We start from the raw sequence: 22065 nt of genomic DNA on the forward strand, positions 1-22065 counted from the left end.
CAGCAGAGTCTTCAAGGGCAGATTAGATGAACAAATGATGGGAGCATCAGGGTTGCTAGAAATATTATGGCATCGCCCGGTGCAATCTCCAGACACCCAGGAACTGCCAAATTGGAAAAGAGCGATCTGCCAGATGCTGAGCTGAATAGGATTCCCCATTGCAGAGAATTATGTCCTGGGTATATTTTTGTTGTTGTTTTTATTTCTTTTTCTCGTTTTCTTTTTTTCTCTCTTGTTTATTTCAAGGCAAAAATCAAGAAAACTCCTTAATTGCATCAACCTTGTTGAAAATGCCCAGGAAACCCCTGTACAAACAGGAGGACAATAAACCGTTGAAGCCACCTTTGAAGATTTCTCTCCCCGTCTAAAAACAAAGAATTTTTACACAAAGAGCAGAGAGATCTCTCTTTATTTTCTTTATTAAAATACAACCAGGTTCCTTATACAAATAAAGGAATTTTTAACTGTTTCCCCAAGAAGCAATTCTTTTATCCCAAAGAAAAATAAAATCATTCACTGAAAAAGTTTTTTTTTTTTTTTTTTGGCCAACATTAGCTAAGAGGCATGCATTTTCAGTCCTGTGGAATTCTTGGTTCTCTCCCAGTCTGATTCTTTGCTTGTAGACATTTCATTACCCACCACAGCAAGTGCAAAATTAATCCTGGCACATCTCCACTGGTAGAGTAGGTAAAAGAAAACCCTGTTTTTAGTTGTTTGGAAAAATCAGTGTTTAAAGTCTACGGTTGGGCCATTTTGAACCTGCCTTGCCCTCTTGCCACAAAGCGCATCAGTAACACCAACAATTATATTCCAAGTCAGGGAAGGAACCCGACACTCAAATGAAGAGTCAAGCAGAGCTGACTGCCGGAACATCCCTGGATGTTGTAGCTCCTTCCCATTGTGACTTACGCTGTCTATGCCTACCATCTTCTAGCTAGCACCATGGTTGTCTGCAGGAAGTCCACCTGCTTGGGGAACAGAGATTCTGGAATGGCAAGAAGACTTCAAGAGCTCTCATTCTGCCATGGCCCTCGATGGATACCCCCCTTTTCCATAGAGAGGAGCCAGCTGTAGAAAGAAACGTTCTTTAGATGAACCCAAGAGATCCACCTTCTTTTTGGAAATGTCTTAAATTGATTTTACTCGGCCTGGGTTCGGGAAAACACATGGGGCTTTTAGTCAAATTGCACTGGTGAAGAGATGGGGCTCGAGCGTGGATAAAAATCCATACCACAGACATACAATCCAATGAGAACTACATTTTAAAGACAAAGTCTGTTGTGTAAGATTGGGAAGACATACGGCGAGATGGGGAATGGGTGACTGTCTGACAGCTGCTCTTAACAGCCTAACAAAATTGAAGTCTAAGAGCTACATTTAAATGTGTGTTTAATTTGTACACTCACAGACAAGATAGTAATAATAAACAAGGAAATATCAGTGCAAGAAGTGGTTTTCAAGATGGTCACAAAATCAATCTGATTTTTTTTTAAGCACAAGGATGCTTAAAACTTAACTGAGACGCCAAGCTGTTTATTTTATTCTATGCCCAATGATGCTCAGATGGACACCTTTAAAAGCATGTGAATTTCCATGTGTTAGAAGGAAAGCATATTCACCAAATTAATTCAGAGGCACACTGCCTTTGAATATGTGCATTTCATGTAAGGAGAACAGCTATCACTTGGGGCATTCCACCATCTTTTGAACAGGAACCTACCTTAGTAACAAAGATATAAGAGAAATCCCCAATAATTGAAGCCATTCAGACTTGATGGCTGCCAGCATCCAGAAGATTCTTTGTTGAACTCATTTATAGTTCTGATGTTCTCCTTAATAATCACAGTTTTAAGTATGGCCGTCTTACAGCCTGATGTTTCATTCCCAACCCGAGTCTCTGAAATAACAAACAGCTCACCACATTTCCACAAGGACTTTTAAGAGACAACTGGAGGATCATCTCCAATCTCCATCCACACTTGGTTCCTATAAACCAGTGTTGTCCAAACTTGGCCACTTTAAGATGAGTGGACTTCAACACCCAGAATTCCCCAGCCAGCCATGCTGGCTGGGGAATTCTGGGAGTTGAAGTCCACTCATCTTAAAGTGGCCAAGTTTGGACAACACTGCTATAAACCATTTCACTGATCAGCCATTGAGAGAGAAACAAAGCCAATGAATAACTTTGACGACCAGAAGACAGATTTGCCATTTCTGGGCTGTTAGACACACTTTTGTCTAAAATTGCTATCACCAGGAAAGAGAGAAATTCCATAATCTCAATAAACTGCATTGGCAATGTTGCTGGCAAAGGGGAGACAGACGTTAGTTCTGCCTCAACTTTGCTGTGGACACTTCCATACTCTTGACATTCCGTGTCTTCACAGCCATCACAAATGTAAGAAAATTGGCTAACCAACACCGATGAGTAAAACTGACAAACATGTACACCGTTAAACATCTTACTAAAGGAGGAAGCTGAATTCAGAGTGGATTTGAACAGGAAACTTCCAGAGAAAACCTGCTTTCAGCAAAGGGGCGAATCTCAGTTGCCCAACCAGGACAATTCTGTACAGAACTCTACAGGGTACCAAGTCTTTGTTCCTCAACAAAGTTAAGTATAAAGTATAAATCTATTTTAAAACTACACTTAAAGGAGTGCAGTTTTCTATTGGCAGTAACCCCTGGATGGTTGCAATGAATTAATTCCATCCATTTTTTGCTTGAGCTTAATTTTGTCTTGTCCAATGTTTAGAATAAGAACAGATGTCACATTCCTCCCATTATATAACATTTCTTCTTCTTCCTTCCTCCTCCTCCTCTAGAAACATGCATTCTATTCCTGGCCTAGCCTTGCAAACTGTTCAAAAAAGAAATCTGGACTTTAAAAAGCCTGCTGAGCCATGCTATTCCTGGATCTCTAGGATGATGAAAAACAGAGATGAGAATAATGTATGTTCCCAAGTCCTTGAATCTGGAAACAACGATGCTCACAACTTTGGGCAAGATTTACAGGGAAAGCTGATTATTGTTGTTTTTATCCATGCTTCATTTTTATGCTTTCTTCCAATGCCTATGGCAGTGTTTCTCAATCTTGGGAACTTTAAGATGTGTGGACTTCAACTCCCAGAATTCCCTAGCCAGCCATGCTGGCTGGGGAATTCTAGGAGTTGAAGTCCATGCATCTTAAAGTACCCAAGGCTGAAAAACACTGGCCTATAGCCACGCACACAGTAGGGGGAATCTCTTTGCAACAGCCTCCTATTAAGAGAAGACCAGAGCACTATGAGTAGAAATCTAGTCTTTTGTCTGGCAAAATAATGAATACATTATAGGGTTTCCAGTTTGCACGGGGGACTTGAGAATGCTCTCAATCTGTTCATAAATCCAGCTCTTCTTGGGAACAAAGCAAAGACCCCAAGGCACTTCTTGATCAGCATGACCATTGATGTCCAAACGTTGTAGCTGGGAAGATTGAACCGGGAGGTGAAGGACACTCAACAGCATGAACTTCATGGAGATATGACCAGACCAGTGACCTGGGGGCAAGAACGTAAGCCCAATGGGGCTGGATTTGGAAGCCACCACATATAAATCCCCACAATGCCCTACCCTAGCATCATTCCAGAGCACTGTGGGAAATTAAAGGACTTCCACTTTGGCACAGAGGGGAATGCTTGGGGGAAAAAGTCTCCCATCCTTAGCTTTTAGTTCCTTCCAGAAAATGTTCCACCTCAACTCTTGCTGGGTGTTCAAAACAAGGGAGGGGGTATCACCTGTAAGTTTGGGGTGTCCATTTCTTTTAAAAGTCTCCCGTTTGGGTCAGCTGTGGCCATGTTCATGGAGCTGGGAAGAGAAGACCGCCCACACAATTTCTTGCTTCTTTCAACAGCAAAGGTTTGGAAAAATTTCTCTTATTTTTTCTAGCATCCATTTCTTTGGCACGATTTACACCCTAGACAAACACACACCACACACCCATCTACACAGAAAGCTATTAATAAAAGCATTTGGCATTTACATTCTGTCCAGCTTAACCTTCCCTGTGGTATTAAAGTGCAGAATTTGTCCAATCTAAGGACATCTATCCTTTGCTAATCTGTATCTTGGTGTCCTGGGCTGAGAAAAAGATTTTGCTGCTTTAAAGGAGAAAAGAAAAGAAAATCCTATTGCCTTCCTTTTTTCTAAACCAAGAGACATTCTGTCCTGGTCCCTCTTTATTCATACACAGGTCCAAAGGTTTAGTATGTAAGATTTTTTTAGCTTTTTTATTAGCCGGAAACAACTCTATACCCACAGACTTTGGTGGGCTTGGGCAATCCCCAAGGACAGTGATGTTTCCCAACTGGGCCAGCTCTCCAGAGGTCTGAATTCCCAGAACTCCCCAGCTAGCAGGGCTGTTGTTGAGAATTCTGGGAGTTGAAGCCCACACGTCTCAAAATCCACAGGCAGAAGACAACGCCTTGCCCAATGAATCATCTGTCCTCTTGGGTAACCCTTCAGGGAAGGCAGGGCAATTTTCAACAAAGGAGGTCCAAGCCATCATCAGCTTTCCCCAAGCTGGGCGACGCCTTGAAATGAGCTGGGTGAGATGCCCATAATTCCTAGTCTGCACAAGCTATGATGGCTAGGGATTACTGAGGGATGAAGGGTGAGCCCCAAACATCTGGAAGGTACTAAGCATGTTGGAGAACAATGAACATGTTTCTTCTCATTCATTTAGCAAAGGGGCTTTTTCAGAAACTCCATTTGGACAGATAACCAGCAGCCTCCACGGGTGTATATGGTGCACAAGATCTCACCCAAGGATGCTGGGGAAAAAACCCAAACAGGCTGCCAAATGTCCTTTTAAACTTAAGATTACACACCTAAGGAATATGAGATGCTTCATTCAGCAATTACAACTTTGTTTACGTTGGCTATTATCTGTGTTCATTTCTTGCTCCACTGTGCCTATTAAAATTTGGTACCAACTTGCTGCATGTATGGGTGAGAGAGAGAAAGAGAGAGAGAAGTGCCAATCTATTTTAAAAGGTTTCCTTTACCTGCAACAACACAAAGAGATTCCATCAGTTGCAATGGTTTAGAAATCATGGTTCATTCCCATTACATTAAAAAAAGATAATGGGAGATTTTGCTGCCACGTTTAATCTTTCCCCCAAGAAAACAGGTTGTTGCTCTCTTCTCATACCCTCAAAGCATCCCATGTGGGCATCTGGATTCACTGCCCTCTTGGCTCCACAGGAGGGCAAAAGACCAGGAAGAACTGTAGCCAATGATAAACCAGGGGTTGCCAATGAAAATGATGGCCTTAATCTTCTCTTCTTTCTCTCCCCTTCCATAACGACCACAGGCTACTCGTTTTATTGCCTTTCCCATGGATGGTGGGATGGTGAAACTCATGGGAGTGATTTTTAAGACACAGTCCCACTAAGTTGTACGTTACAGAGGATCTTGATACTCGGATGCCAGGTTTGATCCCCATTTCATCCTTAAAAAAAACCAACCAACCAACCTAAATCAAAACCAAGTCACCTACAGAAGCAGAAGCTCCATTGTCCGAACTGAGTCAGAAGATATGACAGAGCCAAGGGCGTCCAGGGAGGGAGGGAGATCAAAAAATGGTGGCTTTGATCATTTGGTTGAGGCCACACTCTTGACTTTTTTGACTCCCCCCATGGAGACCCCTAGATGGACATATCTACAAACTGCATCCTGTAGATCCTACACTGCCTTGACATAAGACGAAAGGAATGGTGAATGAGCAGTTCCCACTCAGAACAATGAATGGAAGATTTTTAGGAAGGAGATCTTTGACAAGAGTGTCTCCACCACTCCAACGAGAGAAGAGGCTGGTGTGAAAATATACAGGCAAAAGGGACAATTAATGGAGATCACTTTGTAAAGCTGGACTTGAGAAACTGCTGGGAACACACCTGAATGCTGCTTGCACGATTCAACAGTGGTCAGTTTTCGAAGGGACACCCTTGCTGAAGGCCTAAGTTCTGTGTTTTTATTCAGCCTGAGCTTGGTTAATCCATAGCTTGTAGATCTGGTCTACACCATCAACGAGATGACCCATATCACTTCAGACTACAGGGGGGTGGGATTATTTGAATGCCGCCGCTGCCCCCCCCCCCAGCTCCCCAATTCACCATATCACATATTATTAGCATGTCAGGCAAAATCCTTTTCTCTGGCATCTTGTTTTCTATACAAGGGCAGTTTAAAAAAATACATGGGAGAAGATTAAATCATGCCAACGCCCCAGGGTGGCTGTGCTTCCTTCTCTGAGTTTGGTGTCTGAATTCCCCTCAGTGTGAAGCTTCGATCTGGAGGCCAACTGCTTTTACTCCCAGTCTCCGACATTTTGGGAACTTCTTCAGGGCTCTGTGCCTTGCAGGGGGTTTCTAATGTCCCAGACAGAAGAAGAGTTAGAAGGGAGAGACAAACAGACACGGATCTCAAATAGAATATGGGGTCCTTTCTTTTGTTTTTGCAGGACTTAAAAGGGGGAGGGGGAGGGAGAAAACAGCCCAATGCATAAACAAGTGATAATCAGGAGAAATTACAAACATGAACATCATTCCAGAAATATAATGTGAAGTTTCGTGGGGGAAAACAGGGAAGCCCACGATAGAAATTACAACAAGCAACAAGATCAGACCTTTGGTGGCCCTTCTGGGAACGAAGAGTTCTCTGCATGGTCTTGGGCTAAAGCTCCCATTCTCCCCAACTAACAGTATGCTAACCGTGGACGATGGGAGTTGATCACCCACCACATTGGAAAGGCACCAAACTGCGAAAGGCTGACCCAGGCAAATGCAAGACCCCCAAACTCCACAGCCTCCAACTAGGCGTACATTAAAATTAAACGCCAGCAGCAGTCCAAAGACATGGGAATTCAAGGGCAGAATGAAAAAAAGAATGGCAAATATCCACCGCAATCCATGTAAACGAGGAAGAAACCAAAACGGCAGGCTGGGAGAATAAAAGATGGGAAAAACAAACAAACAAGAAAAAATAAAATGGAGGCAAGGGGCAGTTACAGTACAAATTAACACTGATTGCACAAACATCCTTGCAGTCTCTGGAAAGAACAGGCATTTAAATCCAGGATATTTATATGCAAAATATATACACAAATTTAGATTAGCTATGTATATATGTACACAGAAGTAGTACTATAACCTGGGCGAAGGGGGAAAGACTCAAGTCGTAATGCAGGTTTGAAGGAAATGCTGTTCAGGAAAACTTCCATTCCAGGTTGGGACGGCCTGCAAAAAGCAGCCTCGAAGATGGTTTGGACTTCTGCGAGATTCCAGTTTCGGCTGAAATCCCCTTGTGCCACATCGCCAGACGTGAAGCCCCTGATAGAAGGGGGTGCAGACAATCCCACTGTGGTCATCTTGGTGTCTCCACCACATCCTTGCCCAGCATTTCATCAAGACCAGCGTTAAGGGCACCAGGAGGCTGAAAACGAAGCTCCAAATTGCATACAATTCATGTCCAATTAAAAGGGGCATCTACGAAGGGATCCAAAGTGTATATAAAAAAAGGGGAGGGCCTCGCTTGCCTCTTCCCCCCTTCCCACCCTGAAACTTGGGCACTTGGTTGGTCAACAGCATCATAACTTTGGGTAGTAGTTGTAGTGCAGTACAAAAGTCACAGAGGTTCAAAAACAAACCAGCATTCAACAAGCCACTCAGCCAGTTGGCAGCTCGCTTCCCATTCCGAAAGACGAAATAGAGCTACGGACTGTGGCAAGAATCAAGATCATCATAGTTAGTGTTCTGCGTCCATGGCGTCTAAGTATTTTGCTTCGATGATGCTGGGGAGCAAATTGTATCTGAGCAAAAGAATGGAAAAAGTTAGTCTTGCCTTTTTCACCTGAGTTTGGGAACTTTTGATGTGTATTTCCAATATCTCAATCTAGGTCAGCAATGAGCCAGATGTTACTGGACTCCCCCCTCCCCTCCACTCCATGCAGCAGGGACAATAGCCAAGGATAATGAGAACTGTTTCCAGAACAGCCTGCAGAAGGGTGCACATTTCTTACCATGTTCTTAAACCAATTCATGGGAAATAATGCATGAATGGCTGATAATTCTGGCAGGCAAATACCTCGTCCATATTCTGAGGCAATAGACCTATCACTTTCTGAGGGGCCAAGAATAGGAGACAATGGTTGCCTCCATAAGCTGCTGGTGGGTTTCCCTGCGTTGACTTAATCCAACACAGCTCTTCTGAGTAAGTAGGATTGTAGGAGTTCTCTGAGCATGGTTTTTCATTTGCAGTTCATTTGCAAGGAAAGGTACCAAACTGCGAAAGGCTGACCCATTACCTTTCATTACCTGCCTAGGTAACATCTTCAGCGTTGTAACCTAACACTCCCATCCAGAGCTACAAATAAGGTTTTGAGCTTCTTAAAACAACCACCACCTTCTTCATCTCAGTTACAGGGCTGTTAATACAACAACCCGTCATGTCTGAAAAGTTTCTAAGAAGAGAGCTTGGTTGGATCAGATCTATTTACAACCATTGTTCCTCACCTTTTAATCCTAAAGACCCACAAGGTGAGTTTGAGAGAGGTTCCAAACAACGTGCAAAAGCAAACAATGGTCAAAAGGGAGAAACAGCAGCTGAGAAGGACTATCATGGTCTTCATCACAAATTATCTATCTATCTATCTATCTATCTATCTATCTATCTATCTATCTATCTATCTATCTATCAATCATCCATCACAAAATGCCCCTTGGCCCCAAAGTCCATCTCCAGCTGCATAGTTTAGCCTAAACTACCAAGTCAAAGTCTTTGGGCTGGGAAGAATTTTCTGGGAAAGGAAAATCTCCCATAACCATGAGAATTTGTTCTCCTTGCTCAAGGCTTTCCCAAGCCGCTATTTTCTGGAGTTGCTGGAATACCAATCCTGTATTCTCCCACCCCTCCACGGGCAAATAATCTTGCCCAGGCTGGCTGCAAAGCATGGGAATTTCAGCCCAAAAGGTCCACCGTTGTGAAGACAGAACGACCTTATTAGGTCTCTAGATGTGGCAAGTGAGAGGTACAGATGTGCGCTTCCAGTTGACAGATCAGTTCTCAACTGTACCAGGAAGGACTGAGCTGATATGGAAGGGTGGTGGAGGTGTTAGATTGGCACTGGGAAGACCCAGCTTCTAGTGCACCTTCAACCATGGAAGCTCATGGGGTGACTTTGGGCCAGTGCATCCTACCTCATAAGTCTGTTGTTGTGAGAGAAATTTGAGGAAGGAGTGACGTCTAAATCTATATAAGTGTAGGTATGTATAGGCCAGGAGACTAAATTCCTTGGAAGGCCGGTGTGGTCCAGAAGGTCCAAGGGTGGCTTTGGGTGACTCTCTCAGCCCAACCTGTTTCACTGGGTTGTGGGGAAAAAGTATGGAGTGTAGCTTACATCACCTTGAGTTCTGAATGAACATTAGGAGAGAGAGCTAATACCGAAATAACATTTTGAAAAATTATATTCAAAATTATTCACCCCACACCCTGTTTGAGCTTGAAGCAGTCATTGTGCCCTCAAGTATTGGGCCGGATATGGCTTCTCTCAATTCAGAGCGCTTCTGAGCCAATTGAAAAAGTCCCAGAACCGTTCTGGTGATGTTGGGGGAATCAGTTTCGAATTCCAACTGTGAAACGTTTTGCATCTCGCTACGTATCAGATGATGTAGCTCAACAGAGAGCCCAGACATGGCAGGAAAATGAAGCCTGGAAGGTTCTCTGAAAGGAAACCCATTCTTTTTATTTAAAGAATGTGGATCTCCAGCCACCCTGTCATGCCAAAAGCAGTATCTGCAAAGGAGGGCAGGGACCCAAGATCTTACCTGATTGGGATCATTCCAATCATAATGAGAGGAAAAATCATTTTCATGTAGGGCAGAGGAGACATTCCAAAGCTACAGAGGATGAGGAGCTGAAGGACCTGCAGGCCGGTGAAGTAGTGAATCTTCCTTTGGGGCACTCGGCGGATATAATGTGTTGGAGGATAGGCAGTCTGGAAGGAACAAACTTGTCAGCACCCAGCAAATATCTCTTGGCGATAAGCAAGGATGTATTTTCATGATATAAAAAGAGGTGGCTGACCTATCGGATCCAAATTTGCATGGATTTGATTAGATTTCGCCTGAAATCTTCCTAAGAATTCTGGGAATTATTACCCGGGGAGGATTCCAACTCACTTCTGACTCCTTCATTTCTTTTCCAGCAAACTTAAAATTCCCAGTTTCCAGAAGGGAAAATGAAATTACTGATATGTGATGATGTCCCCTGGGTATTGGTCCAGAGGATAAGATGAACCTGTCCAGAATCAACCGCTTTGGAATGGTCTACATAATGGTCAGCCTCAGTTATTCTATTCTCCATTTAGTCTGTTATTCTGTTTCTTTTTTGGTTCTAGGTGTTTGTTGTTTTTAGCCCCTTTATTTTTTATGCTTCTATCCAATGCTAGGCTAGCCAGTCACTTTTGTAAATTGGATGGCCCAATCAATCAATCAATCAATCAATCAATCTGCCCAGAATAGTCAGAAACTGAAACAAGCAACTTCAATTTGACGGTCTGTTGAGCTGTCAAGTTCTGGATGTGACTGTAGAGACCCTTAAAAAAGGAATAGGAGATATGATTGGACCCACTTAGGGAGCTAGAAATCTGAGACACCAAGTCACTGGACTGAAGGACTCAAGATCCTTCAAAACAAGAAATATCTCATTTCAAACCATTACAAAATTAGAACTTCAGTCAAGGCCAAAAGAAAGTTTATCTGCAATCCAGATCACCTCTAGCATAAAATCGGATTTTTTGAGATTGTGAAGTTTTTGTTCTCTCTAAACCTTTCTGACCAACGGTCTATCTCTGGGCTCAAAACATACAGCTTCAACTGCCATTTAGCAATGTGATCACTCCACAGGAGATAAAATGTGAAAGGAAAGCTCATATCTAGAAGGTATTGCAAGGATCCTCAAGTGAATACACCACATGGGGAACAAAACACATCAATCTTTTCCCCACATGTCATATGAGCCCTTTGTAACACAATCGGAGAAGGAGGGAATCAAATCATTTCTGGTCGAAGCTACCAAGTAAAATGGATTTTTATGGCATTTATCCGTCTGGAGGTATCAGAGTTCATCAGACAGGTCTGATCCTACAGCAGAAACCTAAGGCTTAGGTCCAGGATTAAGGTCTTCAGTTCTCTCTCTCTCCAATGGCCACAGGTCCATTGTCACCTCCTAGGCCATTCCAAAGTTTCAGGAGACATTCACAATCAGAATCCAATACAGAAGTTGCAATCAGGTGGCAAAGAGAGAAACGTACTGGATTGAGCATAACCCAGTTTTTCTGTTTTCCTTGTTTTTGATTTTATTGTTTTTGTTTTAGCTGCATATATTGCTTTTATTATTAGGTTGTAAGCTGCCCAGAGTTTGGTTTTAAGATGGGTAGCAAATAAATAATAAATAACAGTGTTGTAGGAAAGCTTTAGGAAACAAAACGTTTTGCTCCTTGTTTTGCAACTGGGGATGTGTGTCAGATTAGCCAATCTGCATACAGTTGAGAATGTCTGTCTGTCCATCCGTCCGTCCATCCATCCATCCATCCATTCAACAACGTAGAACAGACTAAGAAACCAAGGCCAGGTAGGTCAGGACTACTCTTATTGTAACAGCTATAATAACAAAATCTTGCAAGTCTGACTGTGCTTCCCTCTCCCTCCCTTTATCTTCATGTGAACTAGGGAGGGGCTTGCCTGACACATTTTCTCAAGTTACTTTCTTGGCCTGGGCTCAGGCCCCTCTTATCTCACCATTGCCTTGGTTAGCAGTTCTTCTTCCTGTCCTTCAAGGTCATTCCATCTTCCCTCTAATATCTAACTCGATAGATACATCATCACAAGTTGTGGGGGTGTGATAAAAGAATGGGGGAATTTCAACTTGGCCACCTTTCCATGAAGAATCCCAGGCCCCAAACAGTGACATGTGCGGATCTATTTCTAGACTGGACCTCTTCCAAGCTGCAGCTATGGCGGTATGGAACAAGCCTCACCAGTTGCCTCCCGGCTTCACGCAAACAGCGCCCATTGCAGGGGGTATTCTCTACCACATACACAACCCTAATTACAGTATGAATCTGTGAAATGTTCAGATGGCCTGAAGCCCTTGGTGTTCTTGCTCTCAAACCCCCTCATTCACAAAGCCATGGGAGCTTGGCCAGCCCGTCCTTGCAGAAAATCAAAGAGCACAGCCAAGGCCCTTCCACAGGCTGGGTTCTCTCTACTGGCAGCCCCTCTGGGAGCACATTCAAGGCAACCAGCAGGGTGTGAGCAAGGAAGCGAGATCATAAAAGGCAATCAGAGGCGATATAACAGCCGTGTTTTCCAGCCCAAGGCAATCAACTCATGATTATGAGCTTCCTCAGGAAATGGCGTCTAGAAACAGCTCGACCATCGCTCCTTATCCTGTGTGGCCCAGCTGGCAAGCCCTCCGCCCTTGCAATTTACCTGCTCTTTCAGCAAGAGGGCCACCCTCTCGAAGAGCTGATTCCCATCGATGGAGGTCAAGGCGATGTAGAGGAAGAGCCCGTAGAGGACCGGCTTCGGGATCAGCTGCAGTGGGAAAGGAAGCAGCAGGAGCGAGAGGCCCACCAAAGAGTTGGCCACCAATGTCGTCAGACGAGTCTCCTTCACACTCACAATCCTAGCCAGGGACAAAGGTCAAATCAGTGTTGGATAAGTGCAATGGAGTTCATGCTGGAGATAACAAGGCAAAGGCTGATAAGGACCTCGTACACCCATCTCGGGATGGGTGGGATCTCAAATGATGACTTGCAGATGAAGGAAGTCTAGTGATATCCTGTTTTTTTGCTTTTGCTTTGATCTTATTTAAGCAAGGTTCTAGCTGTTAAAAGGGCAAAACAGATTTTTGAAAACACTGCTAAAAACAGTATGGATAAAACCAGATTTCTATTGTTCAGGGAGGACAACACAGACCTTTCCTCCTTTGACCAGCAAGCGAAGAAATTTCTTGAAATTTCCATTTCTGTGATACACAGCTAATGAATTTTCTTTTAACATTCTACCCTTTCCTTTAATTTCTTCCAATCTTCAGAGCTTAAAAGAAATTTAGACTCTGCGGTCTGCTAAGCTTTTATCTCTTCACTCCAGCTCCCTTCTGCTTTTTAATCTTTCCCTAGTAGCAGCTACCCAATTTTAGAATCCCACATTTCACTTTCTTTTTTGCAGCATCTAAAGAAAAGGAAAAAAGGCGGAAATAGGACAAGTCAAGAAACAGGAGCTCAGCTCAGCAAAGACACGGGCAGGAACTCTTCTTTTAAAATCTCCCTGCTCAAGGAAGCCAGATGTTGGATCCAAACAAAAGAAGTTACATTTAGCATTATATATAACAAGGAACCCTAAGAGTTTCAGATCTTTAGCAGATTATGGAAAGCACACCTAACAATTTCTAGGAACCAAAGGCCCATGTTGGTAATTTAAATAGAAATTAGCTTTAAGTACATTAGTGGATTTATTTATTATTAGGAATATTTTTAAAAGTGAGGATTATACCTGTGCCCTCTATATTAATCTCTCTCTCTCTCTTTGTAACTTCTACAGCCCCCTCTGAGCCCAACTGCTGAAAACCAGTAGCATAGTTTCCTACCACTTTGAGTTAGGAAACACATGAAAACCATATAATTCAGTCTAAAAACTGGTTTAACACATTTTCCCCCCTACGCTGGTCTATGATTGTAATAAAGATTCAGCTGCCTTGGTTGTTAAAAGAAAACACCAAAGAAACTCTAAAAAATGATACCAAAAAATCATCGGAATAAATTAAAATATAGTCTAGTACTCAGATAGATGATATGACCTTGTCTAATTTGAGCTACTGCCTTGTTCATTGTGGTCTTCGTCTGCCCCCCACAAACACGCACTCCACACACATTTTAAGTGCTGTCTCCTGGCCCAACAGATTGCTCACACTTCTCCTCCTCCATCACCACCACCATCCTCTTCATCATCATCATCATTTTTTCTACGCCTCCCTTAGAGCTGTGGCTGATTATAGCCCACTGAAGTGCAGATGAGATAAAGAGCTAACCAGGCAATATAAAGCTGCCATTTTCTGCATGACATGGGAATACTGGACACTCCAAATTTGGAGGTCATCAGGATGTGGGGAGGGGCTGGCCTTGTCTCCTCTTTATTCTCCTTCTGATCTCAGAGTTGCAGAAAGGCATCTTCAGGAAGTGCTGTGTTGGGTCAGATGTCCTCTAGTCTAACACTCTTCTTCCCAGAGTTGCTAGCAAGAGGCCTCCAGGAAGCCCCTCAACAACCCTCTTTGACTGCCTCTGAATGCAGAGCTTTGATTTTAAAGATCAGAATCATACAAGTAACGGTTTTTCCTGTGACACTCTATGGAAGGGAAAGTTGGACTTTGAAGAAGCAAGATAGGAAAAGTATTGATGCTTCTGAACTTTGGCGTTGGAGAAGACTCCTGAGAATACCATGGATAGACAAGAAAACAAATGGATCATTGAACAAATCAACCCAGAGTTCTCACACAAGGCCCAAATGACTAGGCTCCAATTATCCCACTTCAGACACCTGATGCGAAGACCCAGCTCTCTGGAGAAGGCTCTGATGCTGGGAAAGGCAGAAGGAAAGAGAAGAAGAGGAGGACCAAAGATGGATGGACTCAGTCACAGTGACAATGAGGGCACCATTGGAAGACCTGAAGGACCAGGTTAGAGACAGATCCTTCTGAAGAAGGCCTATCTATGGGATTTCTAAGAGTTAACATCGATTGGATGGCACATAGTTTTTTTTAAAAATCAATTTGCATCATCAGGCCCCTATGCGTTGCCTGTATCTCAAGCCGCCAAACAGATCAAGCAAGTGCTGCCCTCTGGTGGTGGACAGCAGCATCCTTTTCCTTCAAGATGGTACTGCAGCTCCTTAAATTTCCTGTGCTAAGTGAGAAGCCCTGGGTGCAAAGGGAATTAGAAGGTTCCTGGGTTTCTATCGAAGGATGCACTAAAGGGAATGTGAACTCTCTGTTCCCCATTTTCCCACAATACCTGCACAGTATTAACTATCACAAGAGGTCAGTTTCCCAAATTGAAATCCTCCCTTTTTAAAAATAAATAAATACTATATTAACATACAAAAAAACTACAATAACACCACCAACAAAAAAGTGCTTCTCCAGTGAAGAAATAAACCTCTAAAAATATTGTGTTTAAGATGAACCAACTGTGAGAAAAAAAGAGGGGGGGAAAGGCTAATTAACAAATGAGAAAGGTCCAGATAAATAGATAACGATATAAAATTAATCGAATGCTTCAACGTATTATTAAATCTAGACCATACAGAAACAAACTGCCGCATCTTTTCATTTTAGAACACAGAGACTTCTGACAAATAGATGACTCATATCCTGAATCCATTCATTGAAGTCAGGAGAAGTTTCTTTCCACTTATGTCAAATTATCTTTTTTGCCATGTCCTAGGCTCAACTGAGATGACAAATTTTGTGTTTTAGGATTATAGTTCCACATCACATTCAGTATCATTTTTCTTTCCAAAACTGTACTAACATATGTAATAATTTGAAATCAATTTGAGGCTACAGCTGAACAAGACCAAATCATATGAGTGAGAATCATATGCAGTCCAGAACTTTGCTTAGAAATCTTGCAATATGCCTAGAATTAAAACAATAACACCAACAAATGGTAAGCTGAATTGACTGAGGAGGACAGAAGGGCTGGCAGAGAATCAGCTGCACCAAATGACCTTCTCATAAATGGGTGCGTTGTGACTTGCCCACCCCTCCCAAATTGCTCTGCTGAAATGAGGTTTCCCTGCAAAATGCTTTATGTAGGATTATCTTTAAAAATGGGGTGAAACAGCAGCTGATTAGAGAAAGAACCACAGGTGTCCATGTGTGGAACAAGCGATGGCAGATGTATCATGATGGCATTGCACCAATGATGCGTCAGTTGCAGATTACACAATAGCGAGATTGGCAAAATAACGTCATGACGTGTGGGGTGCCATCTTGGCTTTTAATGGACACCTGCGCACGGTACTCTGTGAGGCTGGTAGATAACACTTGAATGGATCATGGTACACCTATCCCGTTGGTGCTCCTGGTACAAGGTTTGGATCTAAGACATCTTGAAGACCATCTTCGTCCAAACAACCCACTTGGGTTTCACAACCATCCCTGGTGAAGCCATTTATGTGCCTATGTGCCTGGTGGGCAAGGGAGGTTCTTCTCGGTTGTATCCCCTCCCCATCCGTGAAGTTGTACTGTAACTGGCATCTCCCACCCCTCTATTTTGATCTTTTACCATCTCCCTCTCTGTCCATCTGTCTATCTGCCTACTTATCTCTCTCAACTTATAACTGGGCTAAGACATGACAGAATGCGGATAATTTGACTTCCTAGGGGTTCCTAAGCTTTTGTTTTATTTTATTTTTGTCCTTTTAAAACTGTTGTAAGCCTTGTAATGGGCAGCTCCATCTCTGAAAGATGCCCCATGTCTCTCGTAGGGCTGAAAATGAGAATCTAGAGCAATGTTTCCCAAACTTGGCAACTTTAAGACGTGTGGACTTCAACTCCCAGAATTCCCCAGCCAGCATGCTGGCTGGGGAATTCTGGGAGTTGAAGTCCACACGCCTTAAAGTTGCCAAGTTTGAAAAACACTGGTCTAGAAGAAAGTGAAGGTTGAGAAAACACGCAAGTCTGAGATTATTTTGGAAAGTTTCTATGGCCTGCCTCTTAAAGCTCTCATCCTCCATTACTCCCAAACAGATGGTACTCAAAGCATTTCGCCAACAATTTTGACAGCTCTTAAAACCCTATCTCTCATGAATTCCTTCACTTTAAGCCATCTAAATCACCGGCCGTCACCCCATTTGACAACTGTGAAATCAGAGGTTTAACTCTGGTTTAAATCTTTTCTTTTATTGGTCCTCAGTCTTCCTGCCTCTGGCCTTAGTGGGAGGCCTCAGGTTCTAACATCATGAAAAAAGGAGAAGAACCCTCTTCTGTCATATTTCGTTTGATGCACAAACTTGTTATTTCTTATTTTATTTCATTAAATTTATTATAGCTTCCCACTCCAGCAGACTCCGGGTGCCTTGCAAAAACTAATACGAAGTTAAACCAATTGAAAACATAGACAATGTTTTGGGTTTCTTTCATGTCCACCTTTGCTCCAAGCTACTCAACTGCAACCGTGATTGACTTGTGTGTGTTTGTGTGTGTGTGTGTGTGTGTGTGTCTTTGTGTGCGTGCTTGGATCTCACTGTCATTTTGGTTGCCCATTAAAAGAAATCTTGGATTCCACCCTGGGAGCAGCCACAGACTAGGATAATCAGCACCAGACCAGCAAGACCATTCTTAGGGTGAGCCTAATTCTCAGGAGTAGCTAAGGGTCACTCCCCCTATTTTAGGAAGCTCACCCATTTCAATTTTTAGTGGATTTCAAGCACAGGTGCACAGCTCAAAGCCTTCCAAAGCCATGAGATGTCCCGGCCTTTGGACTCAACCGAGACAGAGCAGGTTCTTCTTGGGACTTACGTCTCATAGATGTGCCCATTCTCAACTCTTTCCTCTACGTAAGCCAGGGCCCGGACATGCATTGGTGAGTGAGGAAAAGCAGCATGGATCCAGGGTAATCCGAAGATGGACAGCCCCGTGTTGATCAGAGCTACGAGGAGCAGGTCCCAGTGATAGGCTGTTCCCTTCACCAACCTGAAATAAAATCCTTGTTAGTCAAGATTCAACGAAGGAACATGGGCCAAGTCAGAACAATCCACAACCAAGAGTCAGAACACTTAAGGTCTCGTCTGCAGGACCTTTCCTTTAGCCTATGTTTATTCAGCTGCGGAATGTTTTCAGGTTTCATATTTAAGGCAATTTCTATTTGCAATTTTTAAAGAGCAGGAAGTAAAGGGAGATAGAGGTCTTTATAATACTGCAGACAGACGGGCAGAGAGCATGGTATTCAGAAATGCTTCAGAATCCCTTAATTCCATGAGAGTTAGGGCTGGCTGCAGTTTCTCAATGACGATGACAAATGCAACTCTGCACATGCTCAGAGGTTCCTCCTTTGGTCACAAGACAAAAGCCAAGACTGAGCCCTGGCTGGAGAACCCAAACCTGAAACCCAAAAGGGCAGAATAATTAGCAGCAAAATAGACAACGGTGGGAAAAATTACCTGTTCTCTGGTGCATTTGTGAGCGACGCCACAATATTTTGCTCTATGAAAAAAAGCATCGATAGCAGGAAACCGAGCCCCATTGCACTCATGACGGGGCCAATGTAGAAATCCTTCAGGGGAGCCAAGACGAACAAGCTCTCGGACTGATTGTAGTTAAATTTGGGCACTGAAAAATACAGGAGGGTGAACAGAGTCATACTAAAATTTGGTTCAGGAATGTGAACTGAGGTGCTCTTTATCCATCCTTGAAGTGCTAGAAAACTAAGGAAGTTCCTGTTCACATCTCCAGTCCTGCTGCTGACTTCCTTCCAACATGGTGACCCAGCCTGAAAGATCGAGGCTGCCTTTGGCTGGTGTCAGGAGCAAAATGCTACTGTAACACCGGCATAGTCACGAGTGTCTGCAGGTTGTGGTCAAAGAAGTCAGGAGGATGCCGATCATGGTGTGACTGAAGCTCCAGAGCTTTGTTCGCACCATCATGGTGATCCTATCTATCACACGGTTATGACAATTGCCCCACGTGGTGATTCACACCCTTGACCACCCCTTGTGGATAGCCCTGGGTACAGCTAAGGATGACTTATGGCTGTCTTGCTCCTGGCTGGGAATGAGATCAAGGCAAAGCAACAGAAGAAAAAGGATTAGGGTGCGGAAGGAGAAACCCTTCAGCAGGGTTTCTCAACCTTGGGAACTTTAAGATGTGTGGACTTCAGCTCTAACCAATTCTGGGAGTTGAAGTCCACACATCTTAAAGTTCCCAAGGTTGAGAAACACTGCCCTACAGAGACCGTAAACAGGCTCCAAATCTCCTTCTGTTGAATCATCCAAGGAAGCCCAGAGATTCATTTCAGGACTGCAAATCTGATAGTACAATGGACTGGCTTACTGTAGTCATCTGAAGCCCTAGAAGCCTGGCGTGGGCATGGACGCCAACGTCATACCTGCGGGCATCTCTTCCAAGAAGCTGCCTCTGTTCCTGGGCTCACCCTCAACCCCAGAAACATTGTGCAAATCAGCTGAGGCACCTCCATGCAGGCTTCAAAGAATTTAATTGCACCCCCTTGAAACCCTTTGATTCAGACATGTAGTTTTCTGGAATGGTACAGCTAGCTGTGTGTTCATTTATTTAATTTATAGGCCGCCCAACTCCTAAATGATCCTGGGTGGCTTGCAACTAAAAACCAACACATTAAAAGAAATAGAGCCAACCAGAAGAGCAAAATACAAAATCAGAACAAAGCAGATCAGAATGAAATAAAACAAAGCCATACAAGAAGGAGGCTCCACCCACCATCACTGGGGAGAAGAACCAGGTCTTTAAAACCTTCCTGTGAAAGCCACACAAATCTCTGGGGGGAGATCATTCCAAAGGGCAGGAATTGCAACAGAATAGGTGTGCTTCCTAGGTTCCAGAAGATAATTGATGGGGCTTGACATGCACCCACCCTACTGAACTGGACCAGATGGGCAGAGACACCTGGAAATGAGTGGACCCTCAGATAGCCAGCCCCATGCCTTGAAGGGCCTTAAAGGTGATAACCAGCATCCTGAATAGCACCAGGGAGCTGAACAGCAACCAGCGCAGCTCACAAAGCAGTGGGGTCACACATACATAACACAGAGCCCACGTCACTACCTCCATTGCTGCCTTCTGGACCAGCTGCAGCTTCCAGATGGCCAAGGGCAGTCCCGCATAGAGCGCATTGCAGTCATCCAATCGTGAGATGACCAGGGCATGAAGCCACTCTTTGGGTCTGCTCCAGTGCAGACCCAGGGCCATCTTCTTTAAGGCAGTCTGAGTAGGGCTCCAAGAAATATTTCCAACCATCTCTTCCCCTCTTTTTCTCCCTAGCCAACCAACTATCTGCACAAGCTCCTACACTTTTTCACGGATAGAAGCCATCCAACTCCTCTCTCGTACTAGAGTAGGAGTAGGTAAGAATGCCTTCTGTTACGACTTCCCAGGCCCCATTTTTTGCATTCTGCAAGTACACTTTCCGCTGAGATTATTTTCAGGGCATGTAAGGGCACCCTCTAGGACGGAGCTGTGCCACAGCAAAATTGTTGACAGCTGCAGGGCAAAGACCAGATGCAGAGGTGGCCTCTCGTCTTAGCAGCCGAGATTTTTTTTTTGCGAGTCCTTCCAGGGAAAGTGACGCAATGGGAGTTTTTAAGCACGGGGAAGTAGTCACTTTCTGGCAAGGGAGCAAGCAAGCAGTTGTTATTAACAAGTCAACACATCTGCAGAGGTCTGCCCGTTTCTGGTTCCAAACGGGTGGAATGAGACCCACACGAAGGGGGGGGGGCAAGAGACTTCTTAATTCCCCTTTATTCATGTCCACGCATTTCCCATCCACGTCATTACGAGGACATGGAATTCCTTTCTCCATTCCTAATGCGGAAAAGGTGATCTGTTTGACCAATGTGGCTTTGGGTAATATTTTAGATTTCCTTCTACATCTGATTGTCCTACCAGATGTTCTGGACCATTTGCACCATTTAATTAGGAAAATACAAAGTAGCAGCAAAAAAAACCCAAACCCAGAAAAAACGACAGGTCAAACTCATCACCCTTACATCTGTACGTTTGTCAGCAGCTCTTCCTGCCTCTGGTAATTATGCAGCCGTTTTGCTCGCTGCCAGAATAATTGGGGGGAAAAATAAAGCAAAAAACCCCCCGACATCAACAGTAAGAGCGCCTTTTTAATAATAGTGAAATTAAATTATGGACTAGAATAATTCACAGAACCAACACGGCCAATACACACTTGGTGCGGGAATTAAAGCTGATGGTTAACTCAGCAAGGAATTATGCAGTTTGAATTAAAAGTAACCCACCAAATCTGAGGCTGGGAAATGTCTTGTTGAGATACAGGGCGGGAGCTGGATTGTTTGGCAGGGAGAAGTTTAGTGATGTGTTTGTTTCTGATTATTTCATGCCTGCCAGTTTTATGACGGAAACCAGCCTGAATCACGAGATGCCAAAGTGGACAAATAAATGTAAACCAACTGTAATAATAAAGGAATGAATGAATGAATGAACGAACGAATGAATGAATGAATGAAACTGGGGGGTGAGGGAGTCACCTTCTTGCAACACTCAGATCTCTGCCCCCTTCCCTTCAAGAACCCCCCAAAGTTGACCTACTGTTTATTTCCTTGAAGAAGTGGGATCCGATCACAGAGAAGGTGAGGACAGAAATAGGCAACGCGCAATCCGAGAGGATTTCACGGACGCGGGGATGGAGGTAAGGGCTGCAACAGAAGTAGAAACACCCAGTCAGGACCAATCAGGGCCAACGTCCTGTGGCAGGTTCTCGAACAATCAGGACAAAACTGCAACTATTTCATGACCCGAAAGAAACGGGCTTGCCTCAGCTGCTCACAGTCAGGAACATATCAGAACACCCCCAAGAGGCATGTTGGTCAAGTTTGGGAAGAGAAGCCAACATCCATGCCTAGCTAAGATGCTGTTGCATCGCTCTGCATTCCTTTCTCCGTTGAACTCTGTGGCACAAGGTCCAGCACGTAGGGGCTTTCCTTGGAGAAATGATGATTTACCTTAGACATCCCCCCAAACATACCAGACACTTTGGGTGCCTCCTTAGGAAAGGTCAATGTATGCTGATCATCCCAATTCCCCAACATCTGAAGTCTTCTTCCTGCCCTGCTACCCAAGATATATATATTTTAACTAAGGATGCTAAGAGCTGAGTAGAGACAGTTGCCTGCAAGACTCGTCCTGGACTGTTGCTATTGTTGTTATTCTTATATTCCCTTTATTTTGTAGCAGTGCACC

The 22065-nt window shown here is 43.8% G+C and overlaps 1 protein-coding gene across 6 annotated transcripts in view; it reads right to left on the reverse strand.

The window, feature by feature from the left end:
• Positions 1-407: 407 nt before the first annotated feature.
• SLC4A11 (solute carrier family 4 member 11) overlaps positions 408-22065 on the reverse strand; it is a 143177-nt gene continuing 121519 nt past the window's right edge. For all 6 annotated transcript variants that reach the window (XM_088133210.1, XM_088133208.1, XM_088133211.1 and 3 more), the window contains 6 exons: positions 21415-21521; positions 18264-18432; positions 17623-17796; positions 12531-12726; positions 9864-10033; positions 408-7849 (listed from right to left, as the gene is read on the reverse strand). In XM_088133210.1, coding sequence (XP_087989336.1) covers positions 7786-7849; positions 9864-10033; positions 12531-12726; positions 17623-17796; positions 18264-18432; positions 21415-21521 — 880 coding nt within the window. In that variant the 3' untranslated portion in view covers positions 408-7785. The remainder of the gene's footprint in view (positions 7850-9863; positions 10034-12530; positions 12727-17622; positions 17797-18263; positions 18433-21414; positions 21522-22065) is intronic.

The sequence above is a fragment of the Python bivittatus genome, unplaced genomic scaffold (assembly GCF_059951505.1).
Source record: "Python bivittatus isolate LINGU-HERP-01145 unplaced genomic scaffold, Pbiv_v1 ctg000070_np1212, whole genome shotgun sequence".
NCBI lineage: Eukaryota > Metazoa > Chordata > Lepidosauria > Squamata > Pythonidae > Python > Python bivittatus.